Source organism: Gadus chalcogrammus, chromosome 11 (genome assembly GCF_026213295.1).
Source record: "Gadus chalcogrammus isolate NIFS_2021 chromosome 11, NIFS_Gcha_1.0, whole genome shotgun sequence".
NCBI lineage: Eukaryota > Metazoa > Chordata > Actinopteri > Gadiformes > Gadidae > Gadus > Gadus chalcogrammus.
The window spans coordinates 1,637,657-1,661,450 of NC_079422.1; the positions used below are offsets into that span (position 1 = coordinate 1,637,657).

General features: G+C 43.6%; 1 protein-coding gene across 2 annotated transcripts in view; it reads left to right on the top strand.

Annotated features, from left to right (window-relative positions):
• Window positions 1-23,794, top strand: part of kif13a (kinesin family member 13A) — an 84,034-nt gene that overhangs the window by 22,049 nt on the left and 38,191 nt on the right. Inside the window, exons 3-5 of one of the 2 annotated variants that reach the window (XM_056602194.1) lie at window positions 10,643-10,655; window positions 12,300-12,360; window positions 23,507-23,599. In XM_056602194.1, coding sequence (XP_056458169.1) covers window positions 10,643-10,655; window positions 12,300-12,360; window positions 23,507-23,599 — 167 coding nt within the window. The remainder of the gene's footprint in view (window positions 1-10,642; window positions 10,656-12,299; window positions 12,361-23,506; window positions 23,600-23,794) is intronic. The other variant, XM_056602195.1, reaches the window with a different exon arrangement.

The window sequence follows — 23,794 nt, forward strand, 5'->3', positions numbered from 1 at the left end:
CCCTGACAAATAAATAGTAATAATAATTAACTAAATTAAAGTGCATCTTGTTTGCATTGTTCATTACAACATTAAATCCAAAAAATTGTCAAATAATATGTGAAGAAAAGAAGCTAAGGTCAGAAATGTCACTGTAAAACAAACACTTACAGGACAAGAACAATCATGTCACAGGTGTGTGGCAACATATGAAATGAGCTACAGGTTCTGTGCCAAAAACACAAGCCTATCCACAGTTTCAGGCTTGAGAGATGCCCGCTGGCATGTGACAATGTTCCCACTGGTACTGAATACCCTTTCCGAAGGGGAACTGGTGGCAGGCACACATAGATACTTAATGGCCAGATTTTTAAGGTTTGGGAACATGTCTTCATGTTTCTTCCACCACTGCAGGGGATCAGACTCACTGTCAGCAGCGGCAGACTGCAGGTAGGTGGACATCTCTGTGTGTATCTGGCCTCTCTGTGATGGTGTGGCAGAGGCAGAGCACGGCGTAGCTTTTTTTGAAAAAACTTCCGAGAGTTTTCTTCTTTGGTGGCTCTTCTTGAGGCTGTGAAACAGTGGCCCCTGATCAGACAGCATTTTCTCCATCTCAGCCATGGCTCTGAGCTTGATGTCCTCGATATTTTCCTCTGCAATGTAGGTCGTTTTGAACCTGGGATCCATGAGAGAAGCCATGTCCAGCAACTTGTTTGTTTCAGGGTCAGCAAATTTCTCCTTCAGATAGTCCAGGATGGAGACTTTGATTGACTTTGTCAGTGGAGTGTCATCCTCCTGAACAGCCAAGATGCTGGACTCAAAGAGATGGAGCACAGGCTTGACGTAGGACACTGTGACATAGTCTTCACCTGATAAGGCATCAGTGAATTCGACTAGGGGTTTTAGAGCCCTATTAACGGATTCAAGGACTTCCAGGTCTTGCCAATGCAGAACAAGATGCCTTGTTTTTTTGTCGGAGCCCAAGATTTTGGAAATGGCACGCTCCTGCTCCAGCACCCTCTCTATCATTTTTTGTCTGGATCCCCACCTGGTAGGAGACTCGCTGATCAGCTGGTGTTCAGGAATGTTCAGCTCTTGCTGAGCTTTGGCCAGGTCTCTCCTTCTTTTCCAGCTAAAAGAGAAGCTGCTCACCACCTTTTTGCATAGGCTGACAGCACGGTCTATCCGGGGGTCTTTCATACTTCTCTCTGAGATTAAAAACAAACAAACATTTTAATGTTATAATATTTGTAAAGAAATCCATAATTCTTCAGCAACACCAAATTTATTTTTTCAAACATAATTTATAATTATCTTTTCATATTTTGTACATTTTATATTTGATTTTAAAATGAACTCTAACTTCAAATAGTTTTCTTTCAATATACACATGAATATGCATAAATCACATTATTATTTTTATTCTAGTCAATTTTAACATGGCTGATAAAAAAAAATCTAAAATAAATGATGACTTTACTACCACTAGGTGGATACCAGTACTCACCAATTGACAGGTGCAGCCGGTGGCCAAAACACTGCAGTCTTGTCCAACCAATCAGGTTACAAGCTTTAACGATGTTGGCCCCGTTATCTGTGGTGATGCTGACTTGACGGGCTTGTTGTAAATTCCATGCTGTCCATACTTCCTCCAAGCCGTGTGCCAATATCTCGCCGGTATGATCTTCCGGGAAAAAGCTTGTTTGAAGGCACGCGCTCTTCAACTCCCAGTTGGCAATGTAGTGTACTGTGAAACTTAAATAAGGATCACACGTCCTGCTCGACCACAAATCGGTGGTCGACGCGTAAAAAGTCACGTCTGTGAGCGTGTGGGCCAGCTTCTCTCTCTCTGATATGTATAGCTCTGGTAGAGCTTTTTCGGCAAAAAACTTGCGACCAGGCAACTCACATTTAGGGTCAAGCGTCTTAACGAGGTTTTTGAAACCAGGCTTTTCAACGACCCTTATTGGGGCCATATCTTTGGCTATGTAGTGTGTGACAGCGGCAGTAATTTCTTTCCATTTCTGACTTTTTTTTTCATACGGGACTGCTTTGGAAAAGGACGCAGCCAAAGTAATTTGCTTCTGGGCTGGTTGTTTGTGTGTTGATGTGGATGGAGATTGGGCCATGCGCTGTTTTTGGCATTCTTCGTTTTGCAGCGGGTGGCATTTCAAATGGTGAAATAAATTTGTGGTGCTGCTTGATCTCGTGGCAATGGTTTTGCGGCATATTTTACATAACACCGTTTTTTGTTCCACATCTTCCTTTCGGTAGCCAAACCACTGCCAGACGACGGATCCTGTACTATTCTTTTTTGAAACCAAATCCTCAGTTTCCATCATCTTTTCTCTCTCTCTCGCTGTTCTCACTCAACGGTAGGAGATGAGTGACCGGTCGCTGTTCTCACTCACCGGTCGCGTGTGTGATGTCACACACGCGCGTAGAATCCTAGAATCTCGCGGGGGGAGTGAGTGTGTTTAATGCATATGAGTCTGTGAGGCAGAGAGCCACAGGAAAGAGCGAGAGAAGGGAACACAACGAGTATGCCGGCGGCGGCAAAAATAAACATATTACGTGCCAATTTGTATTCGATGTTCGCGACAGGGGCATTTTATACATCGCCTGGAGAACATCTCGCGATACACCGCATATATTCGATATATCGCCCAGCCCTACTTCGAATACTCGTTGGTTTTTCTGAGCGAATATTCGAAAATCGTTCCAGAAAAAAACACCATAAAAAACAACATTAATAATACCTATATACTAAACTATATATTTGTTGAAGATTTAATAGCTTTTGAATGTTAATTAGTAGGCCTATGTAGGTTGAAGTTCCTTAGTTTTTCCCTGTGAAAGCGAACAGCTGTTTTCCCTGTGAAATCAGCTGTCCTCTGCCATCTCAGCCCCTACGGGAGCTTTTCAATTCATCCTGGAACGTGCATCTTTTCAGGGTATTTGTACAATAAATCCATTACATATACCGAATATTGATTGTCTTATGTGTCCATATTATATCCATTATATTGTCCGGGTATTCCCAAGACGCTCACGCTCTGCAGCAAGCCAGTCACAGATGATTGGCGCGGCGCTGTACAGCGAACGTAAACAATCAACTAAGCTAAGGTTAGCATTTCGCTAAGTATTACTTTTCCTCCCGAGATCCCGCTAATGTTGTGTTATAAAGTAAAGGGAATCAAGACATCTATTCTTCCTACACCTCTCTCGCTTCTCTGCTTGGTGTCTGACGCTTATAGTTTGCCTCCCTCGCTCTGGTAACGTCACGTACGTGGAAAAAAAACAACGAAGCTCCGAATACTGATTTAAGCTTTGAATACTAATTTTCCGAGTGGCCGTTGGCTGTAAAAATCCATAGATTAGCCGCACCGTTATATAAACCGCAGAATCGAAAAATGGGAAAAAAGGCGCAGCTTATAATCCGAAAATTACGGTATGTAAAAAATAGGTTTCAGTTTTCTTTTCTTTCTAATCTTTATTTTTTCATTAAAGAAAGAGCTGCTCTTGAGTTAGAAGGAGTTCTTGTGTCTGTCTGTGAGTTTGCGTGCATGCTATGCGTAGGCTGAATCGCAATCGTGTCAAGACAAATCAGATTGGCCAATACACACTGAAGATAAATAAAATATATATATATTTTTGTTAATTCCGATTATTAACTTATCTGCATCGAGACGGAATCGTTGTAGAGAGAATCGCGATGCATCGAAGAATCAGTCATTTTTCCCATCTCTATATCACGGTATGATTTGAGGCTAGATGGTAACGGTAATATATCACGGTATGTTAATTTTATCTTCTAATTTAGATGTAAATTCTACTGAATGGGTAAAATACTGACCATAAAACTGCATAAGAAAAATGCAAAATCTTCTCAAGTTACTTCCATCTCTGGAAATCACAAATATTTAGTATTATTGATTTCTTTCTCCACTTGCTTGCGGACCTTGCTGTATAGTTTTGACATTTCAATTTAGCTGAAGTGTGTCCAGGCAGGTAACGCGTACCTGGGATTGAGTGTTTTAACCATCTCTTTAAAGCCCTTTCTATCAAAATTTTGAAAGGGAACCATGTTCTTACACAGGTAAACAGTGACGGCGTTTGTTATATCGTTCCACGATGGCTTTTTTTGTCGTCAGGGTTGGCTTTGGAAAATGCCTGCGGAAGCGATGTCTGAGCTGCAGAGACAGCTTCACGCTACCAGCGTCTGTCTTGTATGTTGTGGAATGAGAGCTTGTGAAGGGACTATTGCGCAAGCAGGTAGGGGCGCAGAAAGCTTGCCTGCCTGCTTGCGCTATAGCATACTGCTTGAGAAGGCAGTATCACTGTCAAATCTGTCCCTGGGAAAAGTAACGTTGCGCCGAATTGAAAAAGGAACTACGTTTCGTTACCATATTTTCAGTAGTTGCGCGTAACTTTACTTTTTACATGAAAAAGTAGTTATGTTACTGTATTAACGTGTTACTTACTTTGTAACGCGTTACAAAGTAAGTGCCTTACAGGGTGGCAGTAGCTCAGGCGGTAGAGCCGGTTGGCTGTTAACCTGATGGTTGTTGGTTCGATCCCCGGCTCCTCCTAGCTGAGTGTCGAGCTGTCCTTGAGCAAGGCACCTAACCCTGACTACGAGCTGGCTGTTGACTTGCATGGTTGACTTCGCCGTCGGTGTGTGAATGTGTGCGTGAATGGTGAATGTGAGGCAATATTGTAAAGTGCTTTGGGTGGCCAATGGTTAGAAAAAGCGCTATATAAATGCAGTCCATTTACATTTACTAAGTCTACCGGTCACACCGGTTTCACGGTAACGTCAAAATCCATACCGTAGTGTAAATACCGTTTATACCGTACACCCCTAATAGAAATAAAGTTATGAAATACATAACTCTTGTTGTTGCATGCTTCTAATTTTGTTTGGGGTAAGAATGGTCTTTAATTTAACTAATAAAGGTTGTGATAGACGAAAAGTTTAGAATCTGATCTTGTTATCGGTCTGCCAGATGATTGCTTTCTCATGTATTATTATATGTAAATATTTCTGGATGAAGATGTTAAGGGGTTAATTTGATATAGGAAGCATTAATATTTGAAAGAGTGTTTACCTTTCAAGATAATAGGCTATTATAGGATTGCAAAACACATTAAGGAAAATCTATTGATCCCTGACTTACACTTGAATTTATAAGGTGATTAATTTGAAATAAGCCCTGGACATGGAAAGCTGCAAAAGCTGCTGTGAGTCAATGTAGTTATGATACATATATTGACGTGATGGAGGTCTGCCTCCGTCATGACCATTACCATACGGTTCTCTTGGAAATAAAACTATCACTATGCATACAATGTATATTATTATTATAGTTAATTTTGCTGTCCACCTTGTGGCTTTTTGATCAAACCTGAGCTCCATAACTTTGACCAGAGAACACCCCCAATCTCATTCTGTTTGGCATGTTCCCACTCAGTGGTCCGTGTACCATTATACCGAGTGACCTATGCTTTGAATGGGTGGGGACTTGCATGTTCTATTCTAAACACACTGAAAGCTAAAATGTACCAATGGAGTGAGGGAGCTAAGACCAGAGGCGGAGTGGCTGTCGGGACGATTTCCCGGCCGGCCGGCCAGCGAGGTCAGGTGGACCGGCCCACAATTGTTGTGAGTGGCCTGCGAAGTCAGTTGGACCGGCCCACAATTATTATGAGCGGCCGCGAGACGACTGCAAGCCAGCCCTGAGCATAATTTAATCCCCTTCAAGCCTCTGTGGAAATCCCCGAAATATACAATATAAGTCAAGAGAACATCCAACCAATATTTATACCACATGCTTACTCTCTATTGCCGCTTTTCCACTGCATGGTACCAGCTCGACACGACTCGACTCGACTCGACTCAGCTCGCCTTTTTTGCGTTTCCACCGCGATCTAGTACCTCAAGTGGCTGCTTTTTCTAGTACCGCCTCGCTCTAGGTTCCAAGCGGCTGAGCCGATGCTAAAAGGTGACGTCGGCAGACGGCCGGCCACTGATTGGCCAGAGAGTGTGACGAAGTCACGAGAGCGACATGGCAATCATGCTGGTAACAGCCATAGCAGCGCCGCAGCTAACATATTCCACTTCTTCAACATGCCAGCTAATAATACGAACACGAATACCATCGCATCGATGTTCTCCATTGTTGTTATGTGGGTTCTGTCCATGTGTGGGTTATGTAGGTGTTGTTTGCGTCGCGTACAAAAATACATCACGGCCCTTTCGCGCAGACGACCCCGCCCACGTCCCGGAGGTACTATTTGCGGTGGAAAAGGACCCGCGCTGCTACCGTGTCGAGTCGTGTCGAGTCGTGTCGTGTCGAGTCGAGCTACATGTGCGGTGGAAAAGCGGCATAAGTGTCATTCAATTTATTTTTTTGTTTTTTTGACTTTACTTGTTTCTTTTACTACATTTAATTATTCATTGTTCAGGCGTTACAGAACTTTCATGGTCATAAATAAAAAATACAAACTACAGTTTACACTAGGGATGGGCAAAATGATTATTTTCCGGGAACTAGTTCTTTCAATTCAGTTCGCTATAACGATTCGTTCTTTTGATAGTTTGTTTTGATTCGTTCGTTACGTCAGATTACGTCATTTTTCAGGAAATGTCACAGGTGTCTGCACCCCCCCCCCCCCCCCCCGCGAGATGTCCCTGAGCATAATTTAAGCGACTTCTAGGCTCTACCCCCCGTGAAAATCGACAAGATATACTATATAATACAACAAACGTCCCACCAATATTTATACCACTTGCCTACTCTCTATATTTCATTCATGGTTTTATATTTATAATTTTATTTTACTTTACATTTAATTCTTCACTATTCAGGCATTACAGAACTTTCATGGTCATAAATAAAAAATACGAACTGCAGTTTAATTTCTTTGTTTGTTCTTGAATTGACGTAGAATGGAGCAAAGACTCCTGGGATTGGGAAATGCGTTTATCCAATAAACAGATGGAGGTCAAGTCTATTTTCGGAAATGTAGGGGGATATATGAGTGGCCCCACGTCGAATGGTATGACCCAAGATACGTCAGACAGAGAAAGCGCGCAAATTCAACGGTACCACCTTTTCATTTGTTTACCCAGGTGCCATGGCAACACCATTGCTACCTCTCATTGGCTGAATCTTTGAGAATGTTGTAGACTCAATCGATATAAGGTCGCGGGGAGACGAAGCTCTGTTCGTTTGTATATTTTATTTACGTGACCATATTTTTGTTTTATGTTAAAAAAAAAAGAATCAAAGAACCAGTTCTTCTTGTTTTGGGGAACCAGTTCTTGTCGTTCACGTTTGGGATTCGTTCGTTGTGAATGAATCGGTCACGACCGACTCATCCCTAGTTTACACGTCAGACAGAGAAAGCGAGCAAGTTCGTGGTTGCTTGCTTGTTGTGGCACTCATGGAAGGCAAGAAGAGAAAGGAGAAAGGAGGGTCTGAAAAGGCCAGAATAAAGAAGAAGCAGATGCTGGAGGGGGATGCATCTAAGTGCTCAAAAATAACAGATTTATTCAGAAGTCAGGCATCAACGAGTCGTGCAGGTGAATTGACAGAAAAACAGTTAGCCAGAGCTCATCATTGAAGTTATTGCTAGGCGGGAGCTAGCACAAGCTGCTTGTCAAATGTGTATGGGCTGCCTTGTATATTTCAGACGAATGAATGACTTAACTGATCTTTCTCTTTTAATGGATGGAGAATATGTTAACAGATTTGGAACACGAACATGGGGTGTGGGGAGGGACGGGCCAGGGAGAATATTCCCAGTGGCTATTAGTGCCCCGCTCCGCCCCTGGCTGAGACCCATTATTGCTATGCTTCTTAGGCCCATTGAGGAGGCTGTCAATGTTATGGTTAGCTCTGGAACCTATTGGATTCTCATCGTCTGCAATGTGTTGAATCAGAGATGTGGTTTGGAATGGAGGTGGAAAGTGGAAGTCAGTTGTTAAGTATAGGGAGTGGTTTAAACCAACCAGAGAGCTGAATGCAATGAACCACTATCTGACCATGGTAAATGTCTATTTCTGTCAAAAATTGGCTAAACAAATATAAATGTAACAACCTATGAGGGTATGAACGTGTGTGTGTGTGTGTGTGTGTGTGTGTGTGTGTGTGTGTGTGTGTGTGTGTGTGTGTGTGTGTGTGTGTGTGTGTGTGTGTGTGTGTGTGTGTGTGTGTGTATGGCTGTATGGCGTCGTGGTATGGGAACAGCCATGAACAAGACCGGAAAGCCCTTCAGAGAGTAATCCGAGCAGCTGAAAGATGCTGCAGATCAGCACTCCCATCACTGCCTGACCTCTACAGTAAAAGATGTTGGAGTAGGGCGGCTAGGATCATCAAGGACTCTTCCCAACCTTGCAACAGCCTATTCCAGCCACTGACATCAGGCAAACGCTACAGGAGCATCATGGCTCGAACTGAGAGACTTAAGAGGAGTTTTTATCCACAAACCATTAGGCTTTTAAATCAGAACACTCAACGTACCCCTCCTTTAAATTCAAACTGTTCATTGCACCCTGCACTTTAGGCCCTGCACTTTAAAGAAGCACTTTCAGTAGTCTAGGCTTTGTTGGACTATGTTATGATTATTATGTCTTTTTAAACCTATTTATAATTATAAATGATTACAAATAATTACAAAGCTACTTGCGTTTCGCGCTTCTCACTTGCGTTTCAGACCGTTAAAATAGGCCCCTCTGATTGTATGTGGCACTTGTGTGTCAAGACCACATCCGATCCGTGAACCCCCTGAAGCTTTCACTCTCCATGTATGTCTCTTGCATTGTTTAAAATGAATCACAGGATTCACTGGCTGGATCCAATAATGTTTTGGTCTTTTTTTCCATCATATGGTAAAAATGAGCATGGAATGAGGTATTACAGTTACAGCAGAATTCAAGCTTAGTTATGAGTTTGGCAGAATGGGATCAGCTGAGGTAACACATCTTGTATTAATCACACTATTAACCTTAGCAATAGACAATCTAAACCAGGAATGAAGTGTATTAACAACAGCAACTCTGCTGCTTGTTATTTCTTATTTTGTGCCGTGAAACTGTTATTCTGAGGGCATGGGCAATTTACCTGCAGATGTTTGCAGACATGTTCACCTATTGAAGCATGAAGTCTGAAGCATGACTTCCTGAGACATTTGAGCATTGTGAGGCTGTACTGAGGCCATAGTTATCTAGTTCTCCATCTCTGTATTGTTTGACTGCATACCTTTAGGACCCTAGTCCCATGGCGCGTTTCCACTGCAGGGTGCGGAACGGATCGGATCGCAAAGGTGCGGGTCGGGTCGCGTTTCCACCGCCAAAAGTGGGCGTGACCCGGACTTTGCCGTACCCGTTCCGGCCCCGTTCTCGGGACTCCTCCGTTGGGGTACCGCAAACGAGACCAGACGCCTGAAAGGGTCCCGTGAAATTCTAGCTACACCCCCCCTTCGTTGATTGGTCGACATAATCGTCACTTCCGGCCTACCACCAAGGGTACTGTCGGCAGTGGAAACGCGACCTCGGAAATGAGCTGGGCTATACCGCCCCCTCCCTACCGCACCTTTGCGATCCGATCCGTTCCGCACCCTGCAGTGGAAACGCGGCAATATACTACCAGTGGGATATACGCATGGCCTTCAGAGCAGTAAACATGACACTTGAGGACCAGCTCATCTGTAAAATAACTCACGCAATCTTATGCAAAACATGTTTATTGTAGTAACTGAAGGGAAGCAAACATTAATTGTGCTCACCAATCATATAGTAAGCTAGTTTGTTTGTAGTCCGTTTAAAAGATAGCTAAGTCCTTTCTTAGTTTGTCACTTAGTTCGGTCTCGTTATAATTTACTCAAAATAAACTGAATGCTGCCGAGCAAACGGAAGCACACGGTTGGGTTTAGTTCAAGGACAAAGGCAGCTGTGGAGGCACTAGAGTGGATGGCGCCCTGCTCGGTTCAAAATGGTCAGGGCAGCGATCACAGAAGCCGTGTCTCAAATGGGAAAAGAGACACTAGATATGTTTCATGTTTTCTGCTGATATAGAGATTTTATTTTGGAAGGAAAATATATATCTTGACGAGCATAGCGATATATCTTGTTTGCCACACAAATAATTCACATTGCAGAGTTAAATCGATAAGCTAATATATTAAATATGAAGGCCCCTCTCCATCCAAGACAAGGTCTCCAAAGACAGAGCTCATTTTGCTGTCTGAAGCTGCATCCTCAGCTTCAGTAATAAGGGAGAATTTTGTAATCAGAAAATAAATAATTGAATAACATGGTAACAGTATCCACACTGTAATGACGATGCTATTGTTATATCAATGTTATATTTGCATCTAGGACAACAACAATTATAGATCAAATAAGAATTGTATGCACTTAAATCTGAACATTTAAAAAGTTTATTTTTGAGACTTAATGCGATTAAATATTGACAGGCTTTGAAATCGTAATACTAACAGAGTATACCCATTCTTCCTTGCTCTCTCTCTCTCTCTCTCTCTCTCTCTCTCTCTCTCTCTCTCTCTCTCTCTCTCTCTCTCTCTCTCTCTCTCTCTCTCTCTCTCTCTCTGGTTCCTTTCTGCATCACCACGTACATTCCTGTCATCCCCAAACAAGGAAACAACCAAAGGTAAGCATTTTGTTTCATCTCCGTCAGAAACACCCTGCAGTGTACAGGACATTTTGCAGTGTCAGCAGGAACAACCCCTCCAGAGCCGCCAGAGTTATTTCCAGTCCCTAGTTCAGAATATTGAAACTTTCCCCTTGCATTGCCACGGCTACTGCAATGATTCATGGGGCAGGGGGCAGCAACTGTATATAACACCCCTCACTCTACCACCACAACCACCACTCAGCCATCTATTGTGGAGCACAAAGCCCCTTCTCCACTTGGCTGTCTTGCTGTGGTTTCTAGGGACATGATAGAGAGGGGCTGTAGCGGGTTGGTTGGTCAGCAGGAGTGGGATAGATGTGTGTGTGAATGTGTCAGCGCTCAGAGATCTGTTGAACACCCACAAATACTACACATTGTGAGAGGGATGAGAAGAGACACTGGGACCAGTGTGTGTGTTTGTGTGTGTGTGTGTGTGTGTTTGTGTGCGTGCATTCGAAGTGCTATTGTTGGATCACACCCCCCTGACAACTCACTGGTGACTAGTGCAGATATGTTCATGCCTCACACACCAGCAGAGTGGGGGGGCTTTGTGTTTGGTTCGTGGGGCCACTCTGCAATTGATTGATTGGCTGGGAAACTCCAGTATTCTGCCACAAGCTCTGATAGACCCTGGAGACACAATCACAGCTCAATGATTCTCCACAGATTCAACAATGCTGGAAGAAGGACATCTGATCCGTTTCTGTTCCGTTTCTTGGCACTAATGTAATTAATAAATTGTCACAGAACAAAGATTTTCTTACAAAAGTATTTCAGGGATTTATTTCCATTCCATACTGACTATGAAATCAATGGTTCACTGCCTGATAAATGTTGAGACATTTAAGCCCATTGGCCATAAATCCAAGCCCATTCAGAAAGGCTTGGATATCCAGCATAAGTCCAACACAAGAGCCCTGTCCTTCTGCTACATCTTGACTATAACAGCAGTTTACATCATAAGCAGATAAATAATCATGTGATTAGATATCATTCGCCTGACACTGATGTGTTTATGAAAGAGGCGAATGGAAATAAAGACATTGGAAAGTGCTCTTTCAGTGGTAAAAAGTATGCCCATATTGGGTCTCTTTAAAACAGGCTAGTGTACTTTCCCGGACAGGTAACCCCCAGTAGCCCGGAGGACATTTTGGAACCTATCTGAAATAGAGTACCTGTGCTGGGCTGTGTTTTGACTCCCAGGCCTAAGCACTCAGGGCCAAGCTGTACAACAATGGTCAACTTCAACCCATCACCTTGGAAACCAGCGCATTCCTGGCAGTGCATGGTGTGAGGAGTACTTTGACTGGGGCAGCCCCACTCACACAGATTCTTGATATTAATTTATTTGACGGAAATATGCAGAGATGACAGATAAAGGATTTGTACATCCTATGATTCACTCTACGGTTAAGTTCCTCATAACCACAACATGGTGGAGTTTGGCCATGATCCTATCATTATCAGTGCGTAATACAGCACATAAGATCATGTTGCTTTGTTCCAACAGAGCTTACTGGGATAATTCCCATGCAATCTCAGGTTTCGTCCAAGACCCCCCATGTACGGACAGGTGTCTGTGTTTATGTATTCCTATTTCCTGTCCCTGTCTCCTTCCAGGTGTTTGCCTTCGACCACTGTTTCTGGACCATGGACGAGTCCAACACTCCCAAATATGCCGGTGAGTGAGCAAGTGTTGTAAAAAAAAATACCTAGTCCTCCCTCATTCATTTTAAAATAGTTCATGAAACATTTTTGTTTCATAATAATAATAATAATAATAATCAATGAAATTTATATAGCGCTTAATATGGTACTTTAAGATGCTTTACATATTGCCCTATCAAAACTATGTAAGACAGACTAGGAATAAAAGAAAAACAGAGGTTAAACATGAAGAATAAGGTGGGAGTTAGGTCGGGAAGGCTAGTGTGAAAAGGTATGTTTTGAGGGCAGATTTGAAAGAAGAGTGGGTTGGAGAGACTTTGATGTGGGAGGGGAGTGAATTCCAAAGGGTGGGGGCAGCAACTGAGAAGAACCGATCACCCCAAGTCCGTCGCTCAGTCAGTGGAACTTGTAGCAGGTTGGCAGAATTGGACCTGAGGAATCGGGAGGGGGCGTGGTGATGGAGGAGGTCGGCAAGGTAGATTTTGTAGTTGATTCTGTGTTTAATTGGAAGCCAATGGAGTTCACGGAGGACAGGTGTGATGTGTTCTCTGGAGCGGGTACCAGTGAGGAGGCGTGCAGCTGAGTTCTGGACATATTGAAGTTTTTTGAGGACTTTGTTGGTGGTGCCGTAGAGAAGACCATTGCAGTAGTCAAGCCTGGATGAAATGAAAGCGTGAATGAGTGTCGCAGCAGCGGTAGTTGACAGGTTGGGGCAGAGGCGGGCGATGTTTCGGAGGTGGAAAAAGGCAGTTTTGGTAATATGGTTAACATGGGGTAGGAAGGAGAGAGTGGGGTCCAGGATAACTCCAAGGTTACGGATTTTGGTGGAGGGGGTGATGGTGGAGCCGTCAATGTTAAGGGTGAAGTTCAGAGTGGAGTGAGTGAGGGTGTCAGGACCAATGATGAGGATTTCGGATTTGTTGGAGTTGAGTTTGAGAAAGCTGTTTTGCATCCAGGTCTTGATGTCAGTCAAACAGTTGGAGAGAGTTGAGAGGGTGGAAGGACTGATGGTTTTGGAGGGGAGGTAAAGCAGTGTGTCATCGGCGTAACAATGGAACTGGAGTCCATGGTGACGGAGGATCTGACCAAGAGGAAGCATGTACAGAATGAAGAGGAGTGGACCAAGCACAGAACCCTGGGGGACACCGTGGATGAGAGGAGTAGTGGCTGATTGACAGTTGTTGATGGCGATGAATTGATGTCTGTCGGAGAGATAGGATCCGAGCCAGGAGAGGGCGGTGCCAGTGATGCCAAGGGTGGATTGGAGACGGGAGAGGAGAATGGAGTGATTGATCATGTCAAAGGCAGCACTGAGGTCAAGGAGGATGAGGATATTTAGGGAGCCAGTGTCAGAGGATAGCAGAAGGTCATTGGTCACTTTGAGGAGGGCAGTTTCTGTACTGTGTTTGGAGCGGAAACCGGATTGGAAGAGTTCAAAGAGGTCGTTGGTGTCAAGGTAGGTGGTGAGTTGTTTGGCAACAACACGTTCCAGGATTTTAGACAGAAAAGGTAGATTGGAGATGGGGCAGTAGTTGTTAGGGGAATCAGGATCCAGGCCGGGTTTCTTTAGTACGGGGGTGACTGATGCAAGCTTTAGGGGACATGGCCGGAGGATAGAGAGGAGTTTACAGTGTTAGTGATGAGGGTGGAGAGAATGGGGAGACAGGCCTTTAGAAGTGTGGTGGGGAGCGGGTCCAGGTTGCAGGTTGTTGATTTCATGGTTGAGACTATGGAGGAAAGATCAGAGGAGGTGATGGTAGCAAATGTGGAGAAGGATTGACCGGTGGTTAGGGGGGATCCGGTTTGGGACGTAGGGCGGGGTCGATGGTCAACTGGCTGTGGATTGTGCTGATTTTATCATTGAAGAAGGATAGGAAGTTATTGCATTTTTCAACTGAGAAGGAGTGAGGGATGGTGTCCAATGGCTTGAGGAGTGTGTTGATGGTGTTGAAGAGGGTCCTTGGATTGCTGCTGCCAGACTGGATGATTCCTGAGTAGAAGGAGGAGCGGGCTGAGTTCAGGGTGTCGTTGTATAGCTCGAGGTGTTGTTTGTACATTTCCTGGTGGACGGTAAGACCTGTTTTGTGGGAAAGCCGTTCCAGTTGGCGTCGTTTGGATTTGAGATGGCGGAGTTCGTCAGTGTACCATGGGACAGAGTGGGAGAATGAGACCAATTTAGACTGAACAGGTGCAAGCTGGTCAAGGCAGGATGAGAGGGATGAGTTATAGCAGTTAACCAGGTAGTCGGGGGAGTTGTTGTGGGTGATGGTGAGTTTAGCGATGGACTCAGAAAGGCATGTGGAAAGAGAGGATGGGTTAATGGATTTGAGGTTGCGGAAAGTGATGGTGCGTTTTTGCTTCTCATGGGGGGAGGGAGTGTGAGTTTGAAAAGTAATGGCCAGATGGTCGGAGATGTTGAGATTGTTACTGGCCAGGTGACTGATTGTGAAGCCAGTGGAACAGACCAGATCCAGGGTGTGGCCTTTGTTATGAGTTCGAAAATCGATGTGTTGGGTGATGTTGAAGAATGAAAAGATTTCCAGAAGTTCGATTGCGGGTTTGCAGACAGAGGAGTCCACATGAACGTTGAATGTTGAACTATCTTCATGAACTATCTTGTTCATGCCTGGTGAGCACTTTGACTTAAAGGTATGACGGCCATTTCTGCCTCTAGGGGTCAATCAAAAAATTACAAAAGGTGATGCTAGATGATGTCCTGAGGTAACTTGGGATCATGGGAGATGTTGTCTTCAGCGCCATTGCCGTTGAAATCGATCAGACAGAAATAACGTTCACTGACGAGTTAATGTACTCATATTTTACTCACGTTACATTTGGTCACATAGTCATTTCATTCTACTGAAATTGGGATCGGGTCGACTACCAAAACAGCTGTATGTATGTATGTATATATATTAGTGCTGTCAGTTAAACGCGTTATTAACGGCGTTAACGCAAACCAATTTTAACGGCGTTCATTTTTTTATCGCACGATTAACGCAATCCTTTTAATTCTTTTTTTTTTTTTTTTTTTTGGCTCAAAACAAAGAAGCAGTAGCCTGACTGCTATTTTCAAGGCAGTATGTTTGTATGTTCATCGTTTAATTGCACTAGGCTTTTTTTTTGTATCGTCCTGTTTTGATCAGTATATGTTGTTATCAATAAAAAACAAGGCAAGCCGATGCACTTCTCCATGTTGATAAGAGCATTAAAATGAAAAAAATTAATGGGACAAAGAAATCAAGGGATATTTAGCATAGAAAAAAAAGTGAGTTAACTATGACATTAATGTGACTAATCGCGATGAAATATTTTAATCGCTTGACAGCACTAATACCGTATTTTCCGGACTATAAGTCGCGGTTTTTTTGTAGTTTGGCTTGCCCTGCGACTTATATTTCGAAGCGACTTATATGCCAAAATTGTGCGTACATAATCTTCGGCCGCAAGATGGCACCGTCATTCATTAGGCCTACAACTGAACGCTGCAAGCCTACTGCACCACCGAATAAATTATATTCTCGTCGTCATCGTCCTCAATGTTCTCCGGTTCAACCAAAGCTACCCCAGCCTTAGCTGCAATGTTGTGCAACATAGCTGTCACACATATCACAGCGTATGACTTGGCCGGCGAAAACTGGAGCCCTCCGCTGGACTTGTGAAGGCATCTAAAGCGAAACTTCCACCTCCCGATCGTGCGCTCAGGTTTAGGACCGCGGCGCATACGCGTCCGGTGGAATCCCGGTGTCACTGAATTCGGTATACTCTCAGAACTACGAGTGGGACCGACACACCTATATTGCTATTGCAATTTTATTCAGTCTCTCCAGACTAAACGTTCTTGTTAAAATGTTTAAAAATAAATGCGACTTATACACCGATGCAACGTATATATGTTTTTTTCCTCGTCATGGAGCATTTTTTGACTGATGCGACTAATACTCGGGAGCGACGTATAGTCCGGAAAATACGGTATATATATATATATAAGGGGTGTAACGGTTCAATTATTTGTACCGAACCGTCATGGTACAGGCACTTCGGTGCGGTTACAGAGGTGTACCGCGTTTCGTAAATGTGGTGTACACAGCGTTAATATGGCTTGCTTTGCGATGCAGAATTTTAGACTTGGAAGTCGGAATTCCACCCGGACCGTTTAGCCAAAGTATACTACTCCGACTCTGTAATCCCCTCAGCAGCTCTCCGTCGGGATGTCGGATACGCAATGCAATTCACCGCCCGATCTATCTTATATGCAGTGGTCGAGTTGTAAAAAAAAAGCCAGGGGGGATGGTGGATTTTAACTTTTAGGGACAGACAGGGGCGTAGCCAAGACATTATTACTGTGGTGGGGAGAATCCATTGTCAACGGGGGGGGGGGGGGGGGGGGGGGGGGTTGGATGACTTATTCATAATGTCAAAATATAACAATAAGTCAAAGTAAGATCAAACTAATAGTGCATATATTTCAGCTTTCTTTAGACCGTTTCCGTTCGGGATTTTTTAATCAAAAAAAAATAATTTAATTATAGATATATATATTTTTTTTATCAGACTCGGGGGGGCCAGCGGGGTGGCCAACTCGCCCCCATGGGACAGATCATTTGTGCTGATGACAGCGCATATGGTGGGTGACCTCCAGTAGGAGACTCCGTAGTTCTGCTGGGAGACTTCAGCGCCCATGTGGGCAACGATGGAGACACCTGGATCCAACTCACCACCATCTGGTGGTGAGTTGGATCAGGGAATGGGGGAAGACTCTGGACAGACCTGGTAAGCCCAAATGGGTAGTACGGATGAATTGGGAACGTCTCAAAGAGACCCCCGTCCTACAGATCTTCAACTCACACCTCGGCAGAGCTTTACTGGCATCCCTTTGGAGGTTGGGGCCATTGAGCCGGAGTGGAGTGTTCAGAACCTTCATTGCTGAAGCTGCCGGTGTGAGCTGTGGCCTCAAGGTCTTAGGTTCCTCAAGAAAACCCTTGGACACCGTGGTGGACACTGGTGGTTAGGGAAGGCGTCCTGATGAAGAAGGGCTTCCGGGATATGTTATCCCAGAGGACTCCTGAGGCAGTGGCAGGGTACCGACAGGCTGCCCTGTCGGAGGCTAAGCAACGGGTGCGGGAGAATTTCAAACAGGCCATGGAGAAGGACTTTCAGGTCGGCACCAGTGTTTCTGGAAGACCATCCGGCACCTCACGAGGGGGATACGGGGAATCATCCAAGCTGTGTCCAGTAAGGATGGGACTCTGTTGACTTCAACTGAGGAGGTAGTCGAACGCTGGAAGGGGCACTTTGAGGATTTTTTCAGGCAGAGACAACCCGCCCTCTATGATCGAGGCTGAGCTTGAGGCTGATGGGGGTTCGTCGTCAATTTCCCTGGTGGAAGTCACTGAGGTAGTCAAACAGGGATGGATGAGATCCAGTCAGAAATGCTGAAAGCTCTGGGTGTTGAGGGTCTTTCTTGGTTGACACGCCTATTAAACATTGCGTGCGAGTCTTGTACATTGCCAAAGGAGAGGCAAATCGGGATGGTGGTTCCCCTGTTCAAAAAGGGGGACCAGAGAGTGTGTGCCAATTACAGGGGTATCACACTACTCAGCCTTCCATGTTAAGTATACTCTAAGGTGCTGGGAAGGAGGGTTCGGCCTGATCGTCGAACCTCAGATTGAAGAGGAACAATGCGGTTTCCGTCCTGGAAGTTGAACTACGGACTAGCTCTTCACTCTCGCAAGTATCCTGGAGGGGGCCTGGGAGTATGCCCATCCGGTCCAAATGTGTTTTGTGGATCTGGAGAAGGCGTATAACAGGGTCCCCTGGGAAAACTCTGGGAGGTGCTGTGGGAGTATGGGGGGTTCACTCCTTAGGGCCATCAAATCTCTGTACTATATGCATTCGAACATGACGTGAAATATACGTATTCTAATATATATAAACAAATTGATTTTTATAGTGCCATGTTGTCTAGCGCTTTTTTTACAGACTTTGGTTTTTATTTTATTGTTCGCTCATCTCATCTCGCAGTAGCGGGTGCTCTAATCAATCAAATAATAGTAGATCCTGTTAAGAAAATGCATAACGCACAGAGCAGCTGAGTGGAAAATTGCGACCCCAAGTCATCCCCGCAGACAGCAGCACGCTGCATTGGTGGAAAGACACTGGCTGCAACAAATACCCGCTTCTCTCCACATTGACATGCACACCTGCGCTCCGAAAGTGTGTTCTCCACCGCAGGTAATATCGTGAATAAAAAGAGCCGCACCTGCTGCTGTCTCCTGTTTATGTTGACAAGTCATTTTTTGCGCTGTGCAGGGTTTCCGCGGGGTTGTTAAAGATATTAAAAGATAGTAAATGAAATTAGTCAGAATTAAGGCCGTTAAAAAGTATTAAAAAGTAATAAACAATTAGAATTGTAACTAAATTGTAATAAACATCGTCCAACAAGGTATTTCATTTCCAACAAGGCCTATGAGCTTTTCAATTTGTGTAATTTATCTCCTAAAATTACTAAAACTTGCGTGGATTTATTTTATGTTGCGAGTAGGACTTGAGTGATATCAATGTTGTCACTCGGTGCGAGCGCTGAAACAAACTGGATCTACCCGGATGGCTTGCTGCCAAACCACTTCGTGAGTTCGCCTCTGTTAGTTCAAAGTAATTTGAAAGACAATAATTGGGAAATGCAAATTTTCGGACCTCTGCTGGAGGAATGGATTCAATTTAATCGTATAGAAAGTACACTGGTGTGAATTTGCGCTACGGTAGGGATTTTGACTTTACCGTGAGACTGGTGTGACTGGTAGACAGCCGTGTTTACATGGACACTTCTGATCCGATTAGAAGTGGAAGAACAGCTCAATCGGAATAAAAAATTATCATGTATACGGCTCAATCGGAATACAATTCTCTAATCAGAATAGTATTCCATGCAGAATAGAAGAGGTGGTGTAGTCCACTATAATTGACATGTATACACTTATTCCGTTTGGTTTGGGGTGGGGGTGGCTACTTTTTAACTTAGAGAGATGGCATCAGCAGCTGCAGTATTTCGCAATTGGTCAGTCGGTACTTTTATGCATACCGAACGTGACCGCTGTCAAGGAAAGTGCATTTTTTGCCTGATTCACGTCTTTCTTTACACTCCGTAAGTAGTCTGTTAACTTATCAACCCCAGCGTTTCCGGTTTCTAAGCGACGTCAACGTCTTTGGCAGACTATTTCTCTGCTGATCAACACTACGAATGGGAATTGTAAAATTACATGACGTGTGAAGATATTGTTTCGTTTTTGGCAAGGAGCCGTGTAATAATGTATCGAACGTCGCCGGTCATTATCGAAAATAATACCCTTCAGGGCGAAGCAAGACACCTCCGCTTCGCATCGCGGTCCGGTTCGCCCTGTCGGGGCTTATTTTCCCGATAATGACCGGCGTTCTGTACTACAACATTATCCCTTCCATATATCATATAAGTCCAGACCAACATAACGGTTGTGTGCGAGAGATATACGAACGTAAGCTTACCACTTTTGTAAATGCCATAGGCCTATATACAGTGTATTCGGATCGCATGATAGGAATAGATCTATTCCAATTAGAAATCTAATCGTATCAGAAGTGTCCATGTAAACGCGGCTAGCGTTGTGTGTAACGCGTTACTACGCGGTACTTTTTCATGTAAAACCTCTACACTGTAATAACAATATTTAGCGAGGTAATTATAACTTAACTTCAACACTGGACACAAAAATTCTCTCTCTCTGGCACTCTCAGTCTCTGGCACTCTCTGTCTGTTTTTCCTTGTGACATATTGATTAAAAACGATGGATGGTCTCCTATGGTCTCTCTCTCTCTCTCTCTCTCTCTCTCTCTCTCTCTCTCTCTCTCTCTCTCTCTCTCTCTCTCTCTCTCTCTCTCTCTCTCTCTCTCTCTCTCTCTCTCTCTCTCTCTTAGAGAGCAGCAGCTTGAAGTCAGCAGCTTGAAGTTGTGCTGGTATGGAAAAATATGGTGACGTTATCAAAAAAGGTATCAAAAGATAGTAAATTAAACTTAAGAATTTCTGTATAAACTTGTTCTGATTCTGTTCTTTTTTTTTATGGCATAACTTATTTTGTGATGTGCATAGTGGCACTTGATATTGATTGAAGTTTCAAACCAAGATTTTCTATCAGGCAAGATATTGCCCAAGTCCTGTTCATGGCTTCTTTTGTCACGATTTTGTCATCGATGGTCGATGGCAAATGGATGAACATAAAAAAGACAAAGTAAAGCTTGGTGGCTGGCATGAGCCACTGGACATAATTAGCAAGCTATTGCGATATATCAATAAATGAAGTGCTGTTTTCGCACGTATCACTGGAAGTTATGGGATAAAGGTAACTACCGTTATGAATAAAAATAAAATAAAATTTGGATACAATTTGGATAATGTAATTTTACAACTCTAAAAAAAAATTCTCGTCTTTTTAGATATTTTAATGTGGTAATGTTAATGTAGCATTTTACCATTGTGTGTTGAAAGTAGCTCCTTAAGTCTGGTGAGTTGTGTGTGAATCCCAAAGTGCTGGTAATGTTCATTTGCATTTGAAGGGAATGGAGCAGATAAACAAATAGATAGATCTTGCGTGGTCTTAAGAATAAATTGTTATATTCAACTGTACATTATCTGACTTAATATAACTCAAATCAATTCAATGCAATTCCACAGCGGTTAATTATCTTGTATGTATAATGTGGCGTGAAGTGCAACTATGTGGCCCTTTTTTCGAGAAGGGTCCAGCTGCAGGCTTGGGCGTTTCCGTCATGACACAAGAACGCCCTTTAGGCGTTCCTGGTAGCGTTTCATCGACCAATCACGAGGTGTTTCGAAAGGCATACTGGGTTTCGCAAAGGCATACTGCGAAGCACAGTCGCAAGGCATACTAAGCTTTCCTTCCTTAATGGCAATTTTACCTCTCATTAGTTTCAGCAATCATGGATCCCCCACTTGGCTAACGTTAGTTCTATGTTACCCGTACTAACTACTAGATCTTACTTTGAAACTTCTGTTTGAGAAAATCGAATTAGCAAATGTTCCGGATGTTGACAGCCGTGCGAAGAAGAAGAGGTTCGGTGTTAATGGTGAAAGTCAGGCCGGTTTATACGCAGAGTTTCCGTTGTCCAGTTATTACCGGTCATTGACCGGAAAAAAATGAGGAGGACCAAAAATTTAAATGGTCAGAATGACCAATGGAAATAATTCTCTGCACAATTTGAATTGTGTTTAAATATGCTACAGTGGTCATTTGTTTAGCCAATTCATGTTAAACAATGAGGGTTTTGATTGACCCGACCCGGCCCGCCGATATTTCCCACCACTATCCTTGAGCCGGGTCGGGCCGGGCCTTTGATCGAGCGTTTGTGTTTTTTTTGTTTTTGTTATCATTGCTTTATTTGCCTTATCTGAGGAGAAATCTATGCCATAAACAGAAATATCATCGGCCCTTATTACACGGGCCTTCTCAATGCCATGGAAAGCTCCGTTTACTTGCATGGGTAGTAGTCCGGTACCTTGTCAACCCCAGCGTCTTCGGTTGCTAAGCGACGTCAACGTCTTTGGCGCACTATTTCACTGCTGATCAACACTACGAATGCTGGTAACGAATAAATTGTAAAAAGACACACCATGTGAAGTTATCTTCCAAATAAGATTTGAAAAGCTTTGGAAGTTTATTTACAACACTATTTATATGGTTTTGGAGTAGTGCACTTTGACATTTTAATACAGTTCAGCGAGAAAGGCGACGAAGAATAAGAAGGGGGTGTTCCAGTCTGCGTAAACGGGAACCCCCACCAGACGAGAACGCCCATTTGTGTCTGCAGTGGGATGATATTGCTTTTTTCCAGGGAGCCACCTCTTCTACTGATGCCTCAATAGCAAAGGTCGCCTCTGTGTCGAATGGCGGGTTACTACCACCCAGAATGGCCCGATTTACATCGTCATTGTGGATCTAGCGTCTTTATCGCGTCACAGTGGATTTGCAATGTGAATAAAATACTTGTTATGGTATGTTCATGAGCCGGCCTGCGTGGAGGGCCTGGGCTTTATTTAGCGCATTACACAGCTGCCAGCCTTGAGCGCAGACACACAGGAGAGCAGCACACAGTGTCAAACTTTTCTCAATGCATTGTTCTATATACCCTCACTACCAGGAAATGATCCTGCCACCTTTTTCCCCTAGGCGCGTTCTGGTGTTTATTTTATTTTCTCCACGTCGGACCCTAATAATGACTATGTAACTATAAAGCTCAATGTAGGTCATAGCAATAGGTAGGGCTGGGCGATATGACGATATATATCGTGTGATATAAAAATGTCTATCGTTTCATATTATCCTCTATCGTTTATATCGTCTTGTCGCAAATCACACTCTTTACGGTAATATTTTACGTCATTTGGATTACATTCTTCCACACGGCACATGAACGCAACACAAACAAACATGGAGGAGAGTGTACGTGACAATTCTGAATAGGAGAAGGACTCCCACGACCAGCCAAGACAAAGTGAGCTCGTACCCAAAAGAGGGGCTACGAAATAGGCCTTTCCATGTGGTCACTTTATATAAACTACCGTAATTTTCAGACTATAAAACGCGCCTTTTTTTCCCGATTCTGCGGCTTATATAACGGTGCGGCAGAGGACAGCTGATTTGGAACGGAACAACAGCTGTTTAATCTTCAACAAAATATGCAGATACTGTCAAAATCGGTTCCAGGGAGTATATAGGGATTATTAATGTTTTTGATGGTGTTTTTTTCTGTAACGAGTATTTGAATATTCGCTCGGAAAAACCAACGAGTATTTGAAGCCTGAAAAATGGCATTTGGGCAAGCCCTAATGGTAATTAAAAATGAAAACACCTGCGGTTTATAGTCCAGTGCGGCTTATATATGTACACATCATTAAATTTAGCTGCTGCGGCACTCCGGTGCGCCTTATAGTGCGGAAAATACGGTATTTATTCATTGAATTTACAGAAAATGTGCGATATCGTGATAAATATCGTTATCGGGATATGAATGACCTATATCGGGATATGATATTTTGGTCATATCGCCCAGCCCTAGCAATAGGGTGGCTCCTCAGTGTGTTTATTGTCATCTTGATGGATGCTCTAAAGGTCAAGAGGTGGTGTTCAAGTGCCTTGGAGAGGGTATACTGGACAACGCGTTCCAAGGATACAATGCCTGCATATTTGCCTATGGACAAACAGGTAACTAAGGATAAAAAAATACTTTTTTCTTCTTCTTTACGTATGTCATCTCATATACCTTCTCTTCATTTATATTTCTGAACTGAAAATCTTGCATAATAATTAAGTCAACAAGCAGATCTGTCCAGTAGTCCTGATATTATATTAGAAGCACAGCTCTGTATAAAATTCATAGGAAGTGTCATTTGCAAGGTG